The sequence below is a fragment of the Tyto alba genome, unplaced genomic scaffold (genome assembly GCF_018691265.1).
Source record: "Tyto alba isolate M040663 unplaced genomic scaffold, T.alba_DEE_v4.0 Super-Scaffold_1000006, whole genome shotgun sequence".
Taxonomy (NCBI): domain Eukaryota; kingdom Metazoa; phylum Chordata; class Aves; order Strigiformes; family Tytonidae; genus Tyto; species Tyto alba.
In genome coordinates, this window is record NW_024881272.1 from 34,555,681 (window position 1) to 34,576,749 (window position 21,069).

General features: G+C 44.4%; 1 protein-coding gene across 11 annotated transcripts in view; it reads left to right on the forward strand.

The window, feature by feature from the left end:
• LRRC7 (leucine rich repeat containing 7) overlaps nucleotides 1-21,069 on the forward strand; it is a 190,083-nt gene that overhangs the window by 91,205 nt on the left and 77,809 nt on the right. For all 11 annotated transcript variants that reach the window (XM_042804008.1, XM_042803965.1, XM_042803958.1 and 8 more), the window contains exons 2-6: nucleotides 1,769-1,971; nucleotides 8,324-8,441; nucleotides 9,348-9,426; nucleotides 10,172-10,261; nucleotides 13,251-13,307. In XM_042804008.1, the coding sequence (XP_042659942.1) occupies nucleotides 1,783-1,971; nucleotides 8,324-8,441; nucleotides 9,348-9,426; nucleotides 10,172-10,261; nucleotides 13,251-13,307 (533 nt within the window). In that variant the 5' untranslated portion in view covers nucleotides 1,769-1,782. The remainder of the gene's footprint in view (nucleotides 1-1,768; nucleotides 1,972-8,323; nucleotides 8,442-9,347; nucleotides 9,427-10,171; nucleotides 10,262-13,250; nucleotides 13,308-21,069) is intronic.

Sequence of the window (21,069 nt, forward strand, 5' to 3'; positions counted from 1 at the left end):
CTCGATTTTGTGATTTATTAGCTTATCAATGAATTGCTGCTTTTTTCATACCATTAAGCGTTCTGGTTTTCCATTTTCAGAAGTTTATGTACATTGTATTTTGCAGATGTTTTCATTGCATCAGCTGACTGTAATTAAGATGCAACTGTTATGTTATACCCACAAACTTGGCATCTGGTCACACTGAATTACAAAATTACTCTACCCTTTTCTCTGTTTTAAGCTTTACCCTTAAGCCAAAATCAGCCAAGAGGAAGCCTGTCATTGGCGCTGCCAAATGACTAACCAGCTGCACTCTGGTTTCAACAGAACTGCTGTTGGTTTCAACATCTCAGTCTTCTCGAGAGCATGAAAAACCAGTATTTGTCCTGACAGTGTGTGCTCATCTCATTGGGATTACTAGAGGCAGATTAAGCCCTAATAAAATTTAAACAAGGAAATAAAACATTTGAGTATCTTATTTACCTCCAAAATATCAATGTGTTGCCTGATAAAAAAGTCACAGCGACCCATGAATGGAGCATTATCTGACCAATTAAATTATTTTTTTAATCTTACATTTTGGATAAATAATGACTTAAGGAATATGAATTCTCTCCACTGATTCTTTGCATGAATGTACAGTTGCTTTTTCACCGGCATCCTGTGAAAAAGGATCCTGATGAGCTTTATTTTGCTTTACTTGGACTAACGTTGTGCATTTTTTTCGTAAGTGTAGCTCAAAACCTTGTGAGTGGTATAGAAAATGGGAGGTGAAGGTTTAGCCCTTCTTGGCTTCGTGGTAATGTGTTTCAGAACAGCCTGATTTATCTATAATCATGGTAAAACAACTTCTGTTCCAGATTTAGAGACTGCTTGTCACGTATAAAATCCGCTTATTGAGCGTTCTCTCAATTCACAAGCAGTGAGTTAAAGTATTTTTATTCCACTGAAAACCAGTAAGATACCATTGTGTCGACTGTCACTCCTGTGAGTTGGAGGCGCTCGGACAAGAACCGTGTGCGGGGCAGGTCTGCAGGCCTGGGCATCGCGATCAGAAGTCGGGGAACAGACTCTGCTGAAATTTCCCCGGTGTTTATTCTTAGGGCATTTCTGCCAAGGCCCTGATTGCCTTTTCAGTGGACTAAGGTGATACAAGAGAAGCAGGCGTGACAGGTAAACAAACTCTGGTTTCGGGTTACTTTTGTTCTGCTTTTGTAACCAATGAAGTTTACATATCCTTTTCTTTATTCTTACGGTTGAAAAACCAGAGAATGTACCCCAGCAGTATCTGTGGGGAGCGAAGGAACGCCGTTGATTTCAGAGGACTCGGGTGTAACAATGGGACGTTTGTCAGGGAAAATCAGAACCAAATGACTCTGATTCACTTCAGTGGCTCACAGTCCAAACCGAGGACGGGACCAAACCCTGGAGCACAAACGTTGTCCTTTTATACTTGGTCTGATGAACATATTTGTACGTGTAGGATTTAGACGGCTGATTTTCAGCATTAAGGAAAGCAATGGCCGTGGATGGTCTTGGCACGTCTTCTTCTGTCCCAGCGTAGGGGAACAGATGATGTATTGAGGTTGCTTTTTGTGGTTACGCTGGCAAATCTCACTTTGTGACGTTCTGTAGAAAGGTGAAATGAGAGATGAAGAGTGCAGACTACAGATATCCCTCAGGAAAAACTGCATTTAATAGACTGTAATTGTGATAATAATTCTAAAGAAGTAGTCCCCAAAATGTTGATAGTTTCAGAAAACTGTTTTTTCCCCTTTTCCTTCAGTATGCTGCCTGGAGATGACAACCAAAAGGAAAATTATCGGCCGCTTGGTGCCCTGCCGGTGTTTTCGTGGGGAAGAAGAAATCGTCTCAGTGTTAGATTACTCTCACTGTGGCCTACAGCAGGTGCCAAAGGAGGTTTTTAACTTTGAACGGACGTTAGAGGAGCTTTACCTAGATGCCAATCAAATTGAAGAGCTACCTAAGGTAATCAGTGTTCTGCCTGTGATACAGATGTGAAAGTCGTGTCCTTAAATGTGTATTCAATGTGCTCCAACTCTGCCACAGGGCTTGCCCTTGACCGGGAGACCTGCTTGCTGTGGGAAGAGTCACGGCTAATTCGCGCTAGAGATCCAATTCAATTTTCACAGGTGTTTTTTTTTTGTTTTTTTTTTTTTTTCCTGCCCTCCCCGAGGAGCCCAGACCGCCGAGCCATCCGTTCTGGCTGGCGGTGCCGCGTGGGCAGGAGCAGGGCCACCTCCCCTCCTTTGCTCCGTAGCGCGGGAGCGGGGGGCGGCCGGGGAAGTCCTGGGTTGGGAGGTTAACGGGTCTCGAGGAGAAGCACCCATCGCCCAAGCAACTCGTGCAGCGTTTGCTACCCTGGCCCCGGGGAACGCCGGTGCGCGGGGTAGGCGACCCCGCAGCTGGAGCCCCGGTCGCTCTGCTTTTAAAAGCGAGCTCGTTGTCAGGGGAAGGCTCTCCATGGCCGTGGGACGAGCACCTGCGCTCTCCGCCTGGCAGCCTTACAGCTGCAAACGGGGTCCTGCGAAGAGATTTCCTCAGTTCCCCTTCCTGTGTAAAACTTCTTCCGTTGAACCTTTAAATCGGTTCTCCTGTTGATTGATGTTTACCATAAGGAATTAAAAGTTACTGTAACTCGAGTGTTCTGGAAACAAAAGAGGGCAAGGTAGTGGAAAAACCAATTAATAGTGGGTGCTAGCTACATAATGAAGCGTGAGGTAATGTAATCCGTTCCTTAATTGAATTTTTCTGAACAATAATGAAAGATGCTTACAAGTCTTTAATTAAACATTGTTCCACTGTAATCCGTTCTTCATCATCTCTCAACATACTTCTTACTTTCACTGCATAGAGACTTTATATAAATTCTATTTACAAAAGTAGAAAACGTCCTTTTCCCATTACATGGAGTTCCTTTATTCGGATTTGATGGTTCATTGCTTAAGATTGCTCACTCCATCAAGGAATTCTTTACAGATGGTAAGACAGGGTAGCTGCAGTCTTTTAAGTGTCACAGAAAAATGATATGGAGAACTGCCTTACCTCTCCTGCTACTGGAAAGGGCAGCAGAGAACCAGATATTTTTTCTGTTCCCATAAATATGAAACGGTTTGTGGTGGTGGCCATTTTACTGCTAATGAATACCTTCAGGACTATTTCTCTTTTAATAATAATATATTGTTAATCTTGTATATTTTAATTATGCTACTGAAGAATATATAAAGTGTCTCATTTTAGGGATTTTTGGTATGCTTGTTTTGGGTCTCTTGAAAGTATGCCTCACCATGGTATTCAAACCAAATTGCAGTTGAATAATGGTAGACAAATATATCAGGGCATAGGACCAGAGCAGTACGCCAAAACTGTGTATGGAAAAACTGAGGGCCAAAGGTCCAAAATGATGAAACTGGGCTGAAGGTGGTAGTTGTCACAATTGCTAATGAGACCTTTGCCTTGTATTGTGGTAGCATCTATTTCGGATTCATTATCTGTGAAACAAAACAGCAGATAAATACATTCCTTAGAGAGATTCAAATGTACGGAACTCTATTTTTGCACCTCTTTTTTCTAATTTTTCTTTGTTATAAATAATAATTTGAAGGAACTACTATATGTTGAAGAAATCCTTTTAATCAGTCTTAGGTTGGAGTAAATGTATTGTTTAACATAGTCTTGGCCTTGTATAAGAGAAGATTGATGGCAGTGTTAATGTTTTCTTTATACGATTCATAATTTTTTGTCTTCAGACTCTATTAATCATTACTGTAAATTAAACAGTCCAGATAATTTCCTTATCAAATTTTATGCTTCAAATATTTTTTGCTGCATGTCTCTGAACTTTTCTTCACTACTGAATTCATATTCTAGGAGAGAAAATGCCATTTTTTTCTTAAAATGGCACTATATACTTAACCTTAACTTTTGTGTTACACGTAATGATCTACCATAGACAGAACTTTCCTATCTCTGTAAGTGTGAATTCAAATAACTTCCTCCAGGAGAAATTTGTTTTATCAATTTACTGTTATTTATCAAATGTTATGTGCCTCTGAAGTTACCATATTCTTTTGAAATTTTCTATCATCAGAATTTGATCGTGTTTAAAAAATTAATGAAAGAAGCACAGGTAAAAACTCTGTTAAGTCCTTATCTACCTTAGTTACTTGCACTGCTACATGGTACTCTAGAAACCAATAAATTATTTTGTATTAAACTGATGTATTTAACTCACTCTGCCTGTTTTTTTCTTGTTTTTTTTTTTTTTTTTTAAATGTTTACCTTAAATTTGATGTATCATAATTATTCTTTTTTTCTGCCATCTTCATTAGAAATGGATTTCTAGTTCCTAATTTCTATTATGTTCCTTCTTATTAAAGATTTATAGGATTGTTATACAATTCTTATTCTCTATTTTCCCCTAAATCTAGCCAAGCATTTTATTTTATTTGCCTTTGACTTCGTTATCATGAGCTGCTGCTACAAGTATGTTCCTACTTGTAGGAGTCAAATGAATCAATGATTAATAAAAGAGAATATCGATTTTGATGAAGGTGGAGTCACTGGCAATCACTATCCAGAAAAACATGAATGAGATAAAAATTCTCCCCAGCAGCTTTCCCTTATAAAGTAAAATCTGGAGTAATCTGTAATGGACAAAATGAGTTCACTTGTTTAATGCCTTAGGAAAAATGTGTTTCTGACAACAGGTTCTAGAAATAGCCACCACTGTGTCTCGCCATCTCACGGGTTGATAAAATAAATACCAGTAATGATAAATATGCTACTGAAATTAAAGGCTCTATCTTAATGCTTAATTGTCTCACTGAGAACAAACGCTACCACCAGGATATAGACGGTGTTGAGGTGATCCCTCATGTATAGCTCACATGTGTGGGTATTATAAATTAACTGTATTCTTCTTTTGCATTGCATTTGCTATATAACTTAGAGTTTCCATTAAAGGCATTTAATTCTTTTTCTAAATCTACCCATAAGAAATTGTGTTTCTGTGCTGCAAAGCTAGAAAGTGTTATTTCTTTGTAATCCTGACATGAATTTTCCCCAATACGTTAGCCAATGTATTTCACAGTTACACCTGTGGAAAGTAGAGAGCAGAAATTTCATATTCTGGAAGCCAACCTCTGTTGCTGCTAGGCAAGAACTTGAGAAATGCAGAATAATAGCCCATTGTGGTAACTCAAATCACAGCACTGTTAGCAACGCTTCGTTTTCAGTCTGAACGGAATAAAAGTAGTGGATGGACGTCCAGTATGATGATGACAACAAACCCCATAAAGCACTAGAAACTGAGAAAGACACCTTTGGAAAATCCAGTGGTTAAAAAAAAGTGGGCAATTTTTGCCCTACATACCTGTATTCACACTCTTATATTATTTCTGATACTAGAGTACATCATAAAATTACTCCGGAGGGAATAGTTTTTATTACGCTTTTTCATTCGCCAGCTCAGAAGCCTTCGATCTCTTCAGATATTGTCAGAACTTTAAGTTCCAAGCCTTCCCCGGCTTTTAAAATAAGAATTCTCCAGGGGCATGGCTGGCTACCTGCCCTGGGAAGTTCATTTGCCAGGTACAATAGCATGGTGTCGTTTGTGTACGCGCCAAAACTCTGCAGGTTCCCTCTGCTGACCGTGGGCTACAGCCGTTCTCGCGCGGCAGCGGGGCTGCAGCTTTTAAGAGCAAACCCCAGAGCTTGGGAATTATGAAACTTTCCAGTCTTGTCCAAAATGGTGTGCTTCCTTAAAAAAAAAAAAAAAAAAAAAAAAAAAAAAAGAGAAAAAGCAGGTGCTCTCGGGTGCATTGCAAAGGAATTCCTCGGTCTCTGGAGAGATTCCTCCCTTTATTAACACTGTCTGCAAGCAGAGGTGCGTCACCCCGTTTGGCTGCCAGCGGGTGCAGTAATTGCTCTAGAAATGGGCCTGGGACGTGGTTCTCCCTGGGCCTCCTCCCGCGGGGCTGCCGGGCCCTGCCGTCAGCTGGGGAGGGGCTGGTGTCCCCCCCTCGGGAACGAACACGTACCCTTCGTTTGAGAGGGAGCCTGAAAAAAAACTGTCGGTCCGGAGGCGTTTCGAAAAGCGTCTTTCAGTAAAAAGGCCCCTGCGTGGTTGGTGCCAATCGATGGTGACTGTGCTGTGGTGCTTCTCGTTCCCAGCAACTTTTGTTGGTGTGATTCCCTCTTAGTTTTCTCAGAATAGATTATGTGAAGGAAAAGCAGGATGTTTCTAAAGGATTATGACAGAAATTTACGGCAGAAAAATGCAGTTTCAAAATGATCTAAATTTCACTTAATGTGAAGTACTAGGTTGGCATTTGCACGCCATTTGTCTGTTAATTTTCTCCTCTCCAGATACTTGGCTGAGTTTTTCATCTAGGCAATCAAACGATTACGCATTCTCAAATAGCCCCTAGATGAGTATATAGACTTTATTCTGATACAGAAGTCTGAAAGTAAGACTAAATCTGGTGTAAACCTCGAACAGATATTTGAAGAACCCTTGTGAGATGCCTGCAAAGAGAAGTCGCTCTTTGAAAGCCACTGAATTTTCGGGTGCCATTTGCTGGATTCATATTTGCAGAACAGTCCTACAGGGTTTGGTGACTTTTCACTCGTGGGAAGAGCGATGTTTTTAGAGCCACAGAGGGGGTGAGGTGAGGCAGGTGCTCCCCGCAGCCCGGCGCGGAGGGTAGCGCAGGAGTGGCGGGTGCCGGGGGTGGGGGACGCTGTGCTGGGGGTGCAAACCAGGGTTGGGACCGCCAAGGCGGGCAGCCACGCGTGGCCCTTTCTCTTCCCCTCCTTCCCCTCCTTCCCCTTTTTTCCCTTCTTCCCCTTCTCCTTCCTCTTCCCCTTCCTCTTCTCATTCCCCTTCATCTTCTCCTTCCCCTTCCTCTCTTCCTCTTCTCCTTCTCCTCCCCCTTCTCCTACTCCTCCCCCTTCCCCTTCTCCTTCTTCTTCTCCTTCCCCTTCCTCTTCCCCTTCCCCTTCCTCCTCTTCTCCTTCCCCTTCCTCCTATTCTCTTTCCCCTTTCTCTTCTCCTTCCCCTTCTCCTTCTCCTTTCCCTTCCTCCTCTTCTCCTTCCCCTTCTTCTCCTTCCCCTGCCTCCTCTTTTCCTTCCCCTTCCTCCTCTTCTCCTTCCCCTTCCTCCTCTTCTCCTTCCCCTTCCCCTTCCCCTTCCCCTTCCCCTTCCCCTTCCCCTTCCCCTTCCCCTTCCCCTTCCCCTTCCCCTTCCTCTTCCTCTTCCTCTTCCTTTCTTCCTCTTCCTCTTCCCCTTCCTCTTCCTCTTCCTTTCTTCCCCTTCCCCTTCCCCTTCCCCTTCCCCTTCCCCTTCCTCTTCCTCTTCCCCTTCTTTTTCCCCTTCCCCTTCCCCTTCCTCTTCCTTTCTTCCTCTTCCTCTTCCCCTTCCCCTTCCCCTTCCCCTTCCCCGTCCATTTTCCGCAGTGCTGCCACTGGTGAGTGTGGAGCACAGCGATAAATAAACCAAGCGACTGTATTGGGGTCCCCCCTTAACGTGCTGGCACGCGGGGCTTGGGGAAGCTATCAGACCTTTTGGTTTACGGCGCCTCTACCCTTGCAGTGCAAGGTACCTAAATGTGAAATGCTTTTTCTTAGCATGGTTGTTTCATTAATTTTTACATATGTAAGGTGTTGTATGGGAGTGATACTTCCTGAGGAGAACAGCCATGATAAACAGGTGCTCTCAACATTGATTTGCTGATTACTTCAGGCTGAAAGGAGGATTTGTTTTTGCAGTGGAAGTTCTGCTATTTTATAGAAGTTGCATTTGAATTAAAAATTAGAATTGAGTCCTGAATTCTGAAGGGAATTTAAAGAACACAATATTTTGATGATGTCAAAGCATTTTGTTTCTTGAAGATAGCAAATTTCTTCTGCATGCAGTGAAAATATTTTAACATCTGTCATAAAATTAAATTATAAAATATTTTAATTTACCACAGGTCACAAAAAAATTTCAATTTATACGGCACATATGAAATATCACGTACCTACAAAGCATTGTTTGCAATGAGTGTGCGGTTTTTGACAGAAAGCTCTTTCTGATCATTCCTGCTACCAATCAACTGTTTTGGTTATTCTTGTCAACTGTGTATAAGCGGTGTTTACGATACTGAGCAGCCTGTAAAAGTGTCTTCTTAAATAACGGCTTTTCAAAATATTTTTTGATTATTGACTTCTTGTGTAGCAAATGTAGTTTTGTGGTATTTGTTGCTTCTGTGTATAAATAATGATCCCGAACTGATCTTTTTCCTGAAACGCTGTAAAGTATCTTTTTATGTTACAGCAACTGTTCAACTGTCAAGCTTTACGCAAACTGAGTATACCAGACAATGACCTTTCAAGTCTGCCAACCACTATTGCTAGCTTAGTTAATCTCAAAGAACTTGATATCAGTAAAAATGGTAAGAGATCAAAAGTATAAGTATTTTAAAGAATTGTAATGAATATGAACAGTGATGAAGTTTTGATTCCTAATGATTAACAAACTCGTGTTCTGGAAAACTTGCTCTTTTTCTAGATTATGTGTTATTTTTCTGTCTGACGCTTTTGAGAAGTCTGAGTAGATACCTACCTCATTTATTTTTCTCTGAAAAATTAATAGACTTTGCTTTAGCATAGCATACCATGATGACTTGTGACCAATAAACATTGGAAATAGGAGTGGGAGACCGTTTCTCAGTGCACTTACGCACCATTCCACTTTCCAAAGTGGCTTAGTACTAATTGGGCTCTTGTGTAATATATTTAAGCATATGAGGCTGCAGGTAAACAACCACCAGGATTTATATAGGCAGTGACTAATTTGCTGAAGTGCATTTCCAGATTACACATTTACATATTTATGTGCCTAAAAACCTTTGCATGTCTGAACTTAAGTGTCTTTGTTTTGACAATAAGCCTTAAGCACTCTCGAAAATTTTGAAAAATTTCTTCCCAGTATGGGCCTATAGACTCTCAGGATGATACGTGTGTTCTCCTGAGAAGAGAGGGAAGCAAAGAAGAGATAGATAAGCAGTTTGGAAAGAAAAAAAAAGGCACAAATATCAGTGTAAATGATGTCACTATTTAACTCTAGAAGATTATATAAATCAAGCATTAGCATAATAGTTTTCGTACAAGGCATAATATCTGTTCTGGTGTATTTATTTAGTGCTTCAGTATCACCTTTTAGACCAGAGTACTAGGTGTCTGTATTCTTCCTGTTATAGCTTAAGTCTGATCTGAAAATGCCAGATGAACTCATTTATGAACAAAACAAGTTAAACAGTTTTTATGTGTGTATAATAATTCTTTCAATATTTTTTTAGGAATTCAAGATTTTCCAGAAAATATTAAATGTTGTAAGTGTTTAACAATTATTGAAGCCAGTGTCAATCCAGTCTCTAAGTGAGTATCAGTAGCTTGTATTTGTATACTGCAAGTGCAGAAAATTTACACTACAATTTAAAGGCATTGTATCAAGTTCGTTTGCAGGATTAATCTAAGTTTCTTTTTAATTGTTTTAAATCCAGTGTTGCTGTATATGGGAAAAGGTTTGTGTACTATGGAACAAATGTGGTGTCTTTCCACACAGTAAAGAAAGTGTTGGCAAAGCAGTCCAGGGGAGGCAGCCCTTTAAGCACAGGGGCTGGTGCTTTATGTATTTTGGGAGGTAAGCCATGCGGCAGCCTCACATACCGTCATCTCTTGGTTGGGATTTAGGCACCCTTATTCTTTCCAAAAACTTGCAATAAGAGTATCAAAAAAAATCTGTGTTCTAATCCCGTGATTTATGAAATGGAGTGAAGGAGAGGAAAGGATGAAATTCTACTATTTCTTAAAAAAAAAAAAAAAAAAAAAAAAAAAGAGAGAGAGAGAAAGAAAGAAAACACCTTTGGCTTAAACCCCTCATCTAGGAAGGGAGAAAAGGCTGATGTAACTTGGATGTGCCAGGCATTTGCATTTCATGTGGTTTATAGCAACATGGAAGAGATGAGAAGGGGCAGAAACGTCTGTAACAAGTTAAGTTCTTGAGAATTTGGGTAGAAAAAGAAGGTGAGAGATAAAGTCATCTTTCTCTTTCTAAATATACATTGTTATTATTTCCATAGCAACTTTGGTGTGAGCATTAAGCTTTTAACTGTTTTTTTAGGCTGCCAGATGGCTTCACACAACTTCTAAATTTGACCCAGCTCTATCTAAATGATGCCTTTTTGGAGTTTCTTCCAGCTAACTTTGGAAGGTAAGAATTAGTCATCAAAGCACATTGCTCTTTCATATGAACGCAGTTGAGGCTTTTAAGGGTTCATTTTAAAGCTGCATTCTTTTTAAGAACAAAACAAAGCAAAACAAAAAACCAAGGAGGTTTTGGCTTTTCAGCCCTATTTTGATGAATGGTTGTTGTTAGAGAGAACGTTATGTCAGCAGGAATTTTATGATGAAGTGATGCACTTTGGTGATTTAGGGAACAGGTGAGAAGAAATAGAAATTGAAGAAGAGGCCTGTCCTTAATCAAATGTGTTATTAAATTGTGGCAAGGGCAGAAAATAACAGGATGGTCCGTGCCTGTTGAAAAATGAACAGAAAGAACAAGTGGTGTGAGTCAGAAGGGAAGAAAAGAAATGGCTGAGCGTGGTGGAGTAACCGAAGGAAAAGTGTGAAAGCTAGAACAAGAGAGAAGGTTCAAAAGACGGCAGAGCAGAAAGGATGCGGAATGAGAGTAAAAATAAATGCAGCAGAAACCAAGCCAACAGGTGTCAGATAAGGACGAAGCAGAGAGGGGGAATGGAAGGTAACACGATTTCCACGGCCACCGAGGAGGGCAGCAGAAGCCAGGGGACCCTCACGCTGCGCGGGTCTGGCAGAAATGCCAGGTTTGTTCTACCTGCGTTGCGGGTGGTGAGGGAGCGGTGAGCCCCTCTGCCCCCCGGGCGGTGCCGCTGGGCAGCCGGCTCAGGAGGCAGAGGCTTCACGGAGAAAACATTTGGCAGCGCTGCAGAATTCACCGGGCGTTATTTTTCTCCTGGTCCAGCCAGCGACCCCTGTGTGTGTTTTGTTGTTCAGCTGGGGACACCAGCTCGGCACTCCAGAGTGGATGCTGAGGTGACGTGTGTCGGAGGGCGCCTCGGCGTGCTGGGGCACCGGGAAACGGAAGGTGCCGCTTTACCCGCGTTTGCCTGCTGGGCCCTGGCAGCGAGCCGGAGGAGCCGGAGCGCCGCTTGGAAAATCCGGGTTGAAGGAGGGAGGAGGGACAAAAATTGTCGTTGTTTGCATTTGATGAGCGTTTGGAATGCCGGAGTAAAGCCTGAGACAGCCTGCCCCTGCAGTTTGGAACCAGACGTCATGTTCAGACGTCAAGGAAAAATAAATGTATGAAATACCCTGCACTTTATCAGATGTGTAGTGCTCATATTCACTGTGCTCTTCTAAAGCCTTGCTGGTACTTCTGTCTAATATTCTTTGTTCCTTAAGGACATGTCTAGTATTCTGAATCTTTTAGCAGAAAGCACAAACTTTTTTTTTCTTTTACAAGTACATATCTAAATGAAATTATCCTAGTCCCTTTGTTATTGTTTTCCCCCTATATTATCTATTTGGTATCAGCATTTACAAATTCTGGTCATGGTTCCAAAGCTTTCTACGTTACCATACTCTTTTTTTTTTTTTTTTTTTTTTTTTAACTAGCCACACATAGCTCTTCACCTATATCTCACTTACTGCTCTTCTCCAAATTTTGGTGCTTTCTTTCTATATTCTGCTACTGTAATATTCAGTTAGTCTGTTATAGGCTCATTTAGCCGTGTGAATAAAGTCAGGAATGGAGTCTACATGAGCATCATGTAAACGTCTCTCCACGTTTCTCATTTAAAATTGTTCTTTTTTGTCCTGGTTAAGCACAACTGTAGGACTTGAAATGTTTTCTGCTTTATTTGGTAGGGAAAAGATAACACCATAGTTTTCTAAAAGAGCATAATATTGGGAAGCCTGAGGTTCCATGGAACAAAACTGGTGTTGTGCTGGGCAGAGGACTATTTAAAGCTTTGTTGTATTGTTTAAAAACTTTTCTCAGAGACACACGTTTACACTTGTGGCACTAAAGGACCTGGACGGGAGAGATAGAGTAGTATGAAAAGCAGTATTAATAAAATCGTGGAAATTCATCATAAAGTTCCTCCATAAACTTTCTTCACATTTAGAAACTAAGTTATGAGCTTAAAAGCTTTAGTAGTATGACATCTCTGCTTAGAAATGATACAATTACAACTGAGTTATGCAGAACTGCTTGGCTGCACACCCTTGGGCAGTCCTGGGCGTATTGGACGTACCTCAAAAAACCAGTTGATTTGATACTCCACATTTTCCGTGAGTGGAGTTGTACAATTTGAGATGAAGAGGAAATGACCTTCTCCATCATTCTCGTTTTATATCCTCTTCCGTTTCCTCCCCACATTGATTATAATTTGAGATTAAAGAACTGGCAAAGGGATGACATGAATCAAAATCCTTTCATGTTTATCAAATTATCTTCCTGGGCTCTACGGGTAATTAGACAACACTGCCCCAGATCCTGGAACCCTAATACATGAGTTTTTTCATCTCTCCTCTGATGTGTCCTCCTTCATTCCCATTATTCTACTTCAGGAAATTTATTGCTGTGGCTTAAATAATGTTGCCAGTTAGAGTTGGTGCAGTGATATGGAATTGTGAAGTGCCGTTGTGTATGGGCTCTAATTCATGCCAACACTTCAGCGCGTGTCCTATTTCTGTTTAAAATAAACGGAGATCTGTTCTGCAGTATTGGTCTGCCTGGTTGCAGTTGTAGAATTCAGTGCTCAAAAAGTGCAAAAGAAAGTTGCGAACTAAATAGCAGTTGCTTTTATCCTTTAAGAGGTATGGAAATGTTTGAGATAAATTGACTTTTACTATTTTTGCCTTGTTTGAATAATGAATAAAAATAGTTTAGAATTACTACGAAAGCCTGATACATGTCAAAGTTAATCAGAATTGTTCAGAGAAGGACAGGTACGTCCATATCTGAAGCTATCTGTCCTTACATGAATCTCTTTGGTTCTGAATACATTTTGTGCTGTGTTCAGCCCCACGAGAACTGGACATCCTACTGTGGTGCATTAGGCAGACTCTTTTTGTTGAAATAAGCTGTTTCAAATCACTCTTATGGATTCCTGAGCTAATTCATTGAATGAACTGATTATTTTCTGTCATATTTCTAGACTTGTCAAATTGCGAATTTTGGAGTTAAGAGAAAATCACTTGAAAACTCTACCAAAGTAAGTGATTGAATATTTACATAAGTTTCTTTCACCTAAAATTTCCAAAAGTGCAAAATATTTTTATTGTTAGCAATACAATGGTGTCATTTCTGTTATGAGTTATTTTTTCCATGGTTTAAAGAAATTCTGCTGAAGGTTTTATCAAAAAAGTGAGCATATAATGGAAGATGGAGATTGGTATACTAGCTGACTGTAACCCAATATCCAAAATCTATAATGTGACATTTTAAAATATGAGATGTAAACAAAATTGGAAAGCAACATACCCTGGTCAGTGATTATGTGACAGTATTTTTCTCATCAAGAAGTAATCTGATGTATTGAAAGCATACTCGGTGTAACCTTACTAGAGCAATCTCCCCATCTGGTCTGTACAGAAGGTAGATGCGTTTGGTGGCTTACAATGCTAGTTAGCAACCTGTATCATTGGAATATCGGAGAAACGTCAATTTGGTAGTGTTTCTTGGTACTATATGCCAAAAAAGTAATCTGCTACGATTTGTTGCTATAATTTGACCAGCATTTAAATGGTATTTTGAACAGGAAACAGTAAAGAAATGAAAAACAAATCTATGCGCTTCCCGTGCTAAAGATAGGAAGTTGCACTGCATAAAGCAAGGAATACGGTTTTGTATTGAGAGCAGCATTACCTAATTGCTTCCTGTAACAGGGATCCTCACCAGGGAAAAAATATCCATGGATTTGGGGATTGTTAGAAACGGGGGTTGTATGTCCCCATTATAACTGAGACTGTATTTATTAAGTGTTGCTAATACCGAACTGCATATTATTTAGCTCGTTTTAAAAGGGCACCCTTTTTAGCAAGCATGCATTTATCAGAATCTCCCACGCAGGCGTTTTGCCTATAATGGGATAGAGTCACAGTTTCTCTGCTTCCCGTGGGCTTTTATCCACAGCACTTGCCTTTTTTCAAGGAAAGCTATTTTTTCTGTTAAGGGCAATATTCGTTGTATCAGTTGAAAACATTTTTCGGTATAAACTTTCTATTTCCTCTGCTCTCAGCCACGTTTACTATTTTGTAAAACAAACAAACAAAAAGCTTCAGTCTGCTACCAAGGCATTTATCTGCATTTAAAAACGGGACCTGCTCAGGACAGCAGATTTGCCGCCTTCGAGGTCTTCAGCGTCTGAGAGGCTGTAGTACGTACGTGCCCTCTAGACGGTGTCTTCAACATCGGTCTCTTTTAGAGGGGAATTGCGGAGCCTCTGCAGGCAGAGGCTGCTTGTTGGAATAAATGGACGCGCGTGTGTGCTAGAACTGAAGAATCGGAATTCCGCAGCGCGGTAATTTTGATCAGAGTATCTTTCTGGTTTTGGTCCAATTCCGATCGCACTAAAGAGGATAACAGATTTGTTACTGAGTTCAGTGAGAGCAAGATTGGGATTGTGGGTCATTGTTACTAATAAAAATAGGGTGTTTTTTTTCTGCGATACGTGGTGTTTACCGGGGAAATTTTGTCAAGTTGGGCAAGCGTTTGGCAGATTCACGCCTAAGCGTAAGTAGCCCCTGGTTGCAGCAGCGGTGGGTTTGTGAAGGTGGCTGAGGGTGACTTTTCCCACCGTGTGAGCCTGAAAATAAGGAGGTTCTCGGCCGCCTGCAACCAAGGGAAACATTATTTGTGGGTGTGCTTGTTCTCTGCTCTTTGCTATGGCAGAGGGCTTTGCTATGGACTGCGGAGACAAACTGGAAAGAAAAGGTTTTGCTTATGCAAATGCTGACCTTAAAACTGCTAGATAGAAGGGACAGCTGTGTTATGAAATAAAGAGGGAGAAAGTTGACGAGGTCGTTTTGCATCAACTGGGATGAAAATGGGAGGTCTCTGCATTTCTGGGCTTCTGCTGTCTTCTGCCAGCCGAAAAGGGGTGCGCAGTGTAACGAAAGAAAGGAGTTAACCCGTGTGGCAGGGAGTTAACTGCGGGGGCATACACCCTGCTTCCTGGGGTGGATTTGACCTCCTTTATAAACAGGTGGGAACGACCAGTCTGAAGCAGCGGGGATGGGCACAGTGAGGCCCGTGGGGTGGGGGGCAGGATCCATGGGGTGCGGGGCAGGGTCCGTGGGGTGGGGGACAGGGCCCGTGGGGTGCGGGGCAGGGCCCGTGGGGTGGGGGACAGGGCCCGTGGGGTGGGGGACAGGGCCCGTGGGGTGCGGGACAGGGCCCGTGGGGTGGGGGACAGGGCCTGTGGGGTGCGGGGCAGGGCCCGTGGGGTGGGGGACATGGCCCGTGAGGTGCGGGGCAGGATCCATGGGGTGCGGGGCAGGGCCCGTGGGGTGGGGGACAGGGCCCGTGGGGTGGGGGACAGGGTCCGTGGGGTGCGGGGCAGGGCCTGTGGGGTGCGGGGCAGGGCCCGTGGGGTGGGGGACAGGGCCCGTGGGGTGGGGGACAGGGTCCGTGGGGTGCGGGGCAGGATCCATGGGGTGCGGGGCAGGGCCCGTGGGGTGGGGGACAGGGTCCGTGGGGTGCGGGGCAGGATCTATGGGGTGGGGGGCAGGGCCCGTGGGGTGCGGGGCAGGATCCATGGGGTGCGGGCTGGATCCATGGGGTGCGGGGCAGGGCCCGTGGGGTGGGGGACAGGGCCCGTGGGGTGCGGGGCAGGATCTATGGGGTGGGGGGCAGGGCCCGTGGGGTGCGGGGCAGGATCCATGGGGTGCGGGGCTGGATCCATGGGGTGCGGGGCAGGGCCCGTGGGGTGCAGGGCAGGAGCCATGGGGTGCAGGGCAGGAGCCATGGGGTGCGGGGCTGGATCCATGGGGTGCGGGGCAGGGCCCGTGGGGTGCGGGGCAGGATCCATGGGGTGCGGGGCAGGGCCCGTGGGGTGCGGGGCTGGATCCATGGGGTGCGGGGCAGGATCCATGGGGTGCGGGGCAGGATCTATGGGGTGCGGGACTGGGCCACCGCAGAGCCGGGATGGCCTTTGGGCTGTGCGGGGAAACAGCCGCGCGCTGCAGAGCCAGCGCTTTGATTTTCTCTGCCGACTGGGGAGGGGGGATCGTGGCAAGCAAACCGTGTCTCCGGGAGAACCACCTGCAGTTAGGAAAACAAACGCTGTCGTATAAATCAGAATGTGCTTTACCATCTACTTGCGAAAAAGGGGATGCAGGTCTTTCACATACCTGCTTAAAGGCTTGCTTTCTCATGCTACAAGTTATTAGGTGTATCAGGAATGATAACTTGAGGATGTTGGTAGTTTGTTCAGTAGTTCTAATGTAAGAAAAGACAAGGAAAGGAAGGCAAATAAATAATTTTAATGTTGTAATTAGTTTTTTAATAACGTGAAATGTACTGTAAGACTGTTTTAAGTACCTTCTGCTCAGTACTATTGCCATGTTAAGTGCAACTTAAAAGATGTTATTAAAAAAGCAGATTTCTTTCATCTGTTCGGTGCTGTAAAAGATATGTATGAAGAATTTTTAAAGGAAACATTCAGCATTTTGGCATAAACAGGAATTAAATGTGCTTTGTGTTTACCATAGCTCTATTTCTGCTATATTTCATGCTAAACCAGTCGAGAGTGTTGTAAAATGTATCCATAGTAACTGAATGGAAAATGTTCTAAAATCATTTACCAAAAAATCAGATTAAGTAAATAGTAACTGTAGTTGGCTGAAAGGCAGCTCTCTAACCAGAGCCTGGATCTCCAGAGTGCCCCTCTTCAACGCGTTCAAGAATGAGAGCTTCCCTTTCTTGAATTTATCGCCATAGTTTTATGGCACCTAAGCCGTGTCCAAACATAGCACTGTATTCCCAGACATTTTCCTGATAGAAAATTAGCGAAGCGCCGTTCATAAAATGCTTTGAAGGTTTTTCTGATTTTTTCTGACAAGCGTACCAAGCATTTTAAATAACACTGTCCTGCTGTATCAGACTGGGCTGGAGACATACGTGGCTCTGCAAGCGAAAATGCTGCAGGATGTCCCTATTTTCTGTCAGCACCGCTTTCTCCTCACAAAATAGTACTAGGTTTACAAATCTTCTAAACATGCTGGAAGGATTTGTATGTTTAGTCTGCAGATCTTCACAATACTGTTTTAGAAAATCAGTAATTTACTTCCTCTCTTGTGTGGTTTGGTTAAAGATGTTTATTGATACTGGTTTCCAGGATCTTTGGGGCATTTAGAAATATTTGGAAATCTCTGACTGTTATTGAAAATTATTTCTAGTATTTTATTAAAGCTTTACTTGTGCAACAAAAAATAGAAAAATCTGTTTTTTTCTCTGGAATTTCTCTTAAATGCTTCAGGGCGTTTGTGAGATTCTGATCAAGCTTCATACGTTTGAACACTGCCACCAGCTAGATCACAAAGTTGCCTTTTGGCTCGAAGACGCAACTAAGATAATTTTTATTACTCTCTTTGGATAAAAGTGTACTCGATCTTTTATCGCTGTGACAACATGTCGTGTAACTGTGTAATAGCTGGGGATGGTGCTCTACAGGCCGCAGCTCCTGGCAGTTCCGCAGCGTTCTGCTCTGTAACACCACCCGACTGAATATATATTTGGAGCCACAGGCGGGGATTTCCAATTGCTGGGGATGTTTTCAGTCCTTTTGCACCCAAAATGAAGCAATTAAAATCAGCGGACAGATTCCCATTAGCTTCAATGGGTTTTGTGCGAGGCCGTTTGTGGCTCGGCGTTTTAATTATTCTGTGTTTGGGTAATTTCTCAGGGCGGAGAGATGTCGTCCCCAGTTTTCTGTCCTGCTGAGCGAGGCTGTGGTCCAGCCGGGACGGGGGGAGGCTGTCAGGGACGGAGCCGGGGTGGGAGAGGGGGGAGTCCCCGAGGTCCCAGGCCCCTCTGTGGTGGGGACCAACCCTTCCCCGGCAGGCTCCGACCCACTTGGTATCCGTAAACCTCTTCTCCATAACGTCCTTTTCTGTGTCATTTATAAACCAACCAGCCAGCACGTGCCCCAGCCCACGCTCCTCCTCCTCCACCCACTCACTTGAAGTTGTTTTGTTTTTTTTTTTTTCCCGGTGTTGGGTCATCTCAGCCTTCTCTGCTCACACAGCTGCTTAGGTTGAGAACTTGCAGTGAAGGACCTTTGCAGGTATCTCTTGGAAATGGGGATAGACTTTATTTTTTGTCCAGCTCTGTTGTAGTCTTGACTCTTTCAAAAGCCTCTGGAAATATTTTGAGTCATCCCTAGTCATCACAAAAGCTGTGCTGAGTTTCCCCGGTGTGTCATATTTGTCTGTGTATCCCCTTATTCTACTCTTTAAAAGAGTTCCTGTTAATTTGTCTGGCACGGTTCTCACAGTCACTGGTCTGTAGTTTCCTAGGGTTATGCCGGAATGATTTAAAAATTGTTGTGACATACATTAGTTATGCATTTCCCAGGCACCTAGCGCTGAGGCGCTGTGTGGGAGCGTGGGCCATACACGCGTGTGTCTGAACTCACACCTGTGGGTAAGCTTTGCAGCACGGGAGCCTGCCCGAACTCTGAAGACAGAAAATTAATTTAGTTTTTCTGCTCTGACCTCTTTTTCCAAGCATTCCTTTTGTATCTTCTCCATAGACTCTGGCAGGCTTCCTGCTCCCGAGGGGCCTGAGAAGGAGTTATTAGTACTTTTTATGCGATTTTCAAATATTTCTCAAGATATTTCCTGGCCTTTTATAGTTAACCATTCTGATCTATATTCCTTCTCTGGACACGTTTCCATCTTTTTTAGAAGATGTCTTCTAAGTCTCCTGTACCTTCTTCTTTGCCGTGTTGGCTTTGGATTTCTCAAGTCCTTCTGACAGGGGATTCTGTATTGCTTTAAGCATCTGGATCTTCCCCCAGCAGCGATCCAGCTAGCTCAGCCGATGTGGAGGACTCCTCCCGAAGGTCTCCTCACGCGGGCCCCCACCTTTCCCCCACGTGGGTCCGTGACTCGCTGGTTGGTGCAGGGAGGGACAGACAGACAGACAGTCTGCCGTTTCATACCGCAGCCCCGGGGCTCTGCGTCCTCGTCGCAGCTCCAACGCCGGCGAAGCTGGTGCTGGGCAGTGGGGCTCGGTGCGTGCCCGGCGCGTGGTGGGGGCCGATCTCTGGGGAGCACGGGGGCAGCCCGAGGGTCACACCTGGGGACGGCACGTGGCAAACCTGCACCGGGGAGAAATTGCTCAAAATCAGGAAGGTGGGTGCTCCCCGGGAGCACCTCCACCTTTCCTTCCGCTTCCTCAACACCGTCGAGTCTGCTCGTTTGTCAGAGTCGTTCCGTGTCAGCCGGGGGGGGTGGTTTGGTACTGGCTGTGCGGGTGTTGGCAGTGCGTGTGTCAGCGTCCCCGGGTTCAGGGCTGCCACGACCTGTGGTTGCAGTCGGGCTTTTCACCTCTTGTGTCTGGTGAAATGGAAAACACCCCGCCGCAGTGGATTTTTTGCCTCACAAACCTGCGGGGAAAAAAACTTTCGAGTTAGTCGTAGGTTTGGGTTCCGATTCAGAGCCCGTCCTGCGCCCGGGCTGGCTCTGCCCAGGGGCTGGCAGGCGCCATCCCCCCCCCAGCACCCATCCTCCCGGGCACCCACCCTCCTGTGTGCCCCCCCCGGGGCGGAGGTGCCCCCACGGCCCGGCGGTGGCTGTGGGGATGCTGGGGGGGTGCCCCTGCACCGCCGCCCGCGCCCGGCTTGCTCCTCAGGCCGTGCGTTCAGGGGCCGGGGGGGGGGCTGGTTTGGGGGGGCCATAGCTACCGGCCGGGTGCGTTTGCCTGTTTTAAAGTCACGGTGGGGAACCAGGAGTCCGTGAGCTTTCCTGAGAAACACCACGGGGTGTGCGAGTGCGTGTGTGCGCCCGGCTTGGTGAGCCAGGTGTTGGCGTTACTGTCGCGGGGTTCCCCGCCCACGCTAACGGCTTCCTCACCTCTGTTACCCTCTTCTCTGTTTCCCGCTCTCTTAGCGGTAGCTCCAGCTTACGTGGCTTTGTCTCACCTCTGGTACAAACTGATTGGAGTGTGGTTTTCCTGTACAATTGTACAATGAGGCTTTTTTTTTTTTTTTTTTTTTTTTTTTTTAACCTGGGGGTTATGTAGCTCTTGGGCTAGCAGTGTTCGTGTTGATGTCTTTGAGGCCGTTTACCAAATACCGTTTGTGTTGGAGCTGTGAACTCCAAGGCCTATACTTCATCATATGGCTGCCCTTTATGAACGGCTAGAAACATTGGACAGCCCGGCAAGAACCACAGAAGGGTCTGACAGCGACCATCTAGTTTGTGTGATTAATCCAACCACTCTGATCCACGGGACATTTAATAATTTTCCTTGAGGAGTTATGTAAACGATATAAACTGCTCGGTAAGTGGATTTTCCTGAATGTGCGAGAGTTCAGGCACTGAGCACTTCTGTCTTAACATAACGTTGGTACAGAAAGTCAGCTTTTTCCAACGATTAGTTGTTTCTGGAAGGTTCTTTCAATCCAGTTGAAACAAAGTTCACGGTGGGCACAAATACAGAAATTACGTTTGAGCTGCCTACGCTGTAGGAAACAACTTTCAGGTTCGGATGAGTCGGCCGGCAGCGGTGCGGCGGCAGCGCTGCTCTCCAGGCCGCCTTCGGGCTTGGTCGCTTCGGTTCGGACGGCGGTCCAAGCCCCGGTGCCCGTTTTGTGGATATTCAGTTGCAATAAAAGCAAAGTTAGGCAGTAGATCTTCCAAATACAGCCTGATACTCTCCCCCAAATAAGTGAAAACCAAAAATTTGTGTTCAAATTGGATGTAAATCCAGAATATTGACGAGGATACATTGCTGTTGCCCTTCTACCC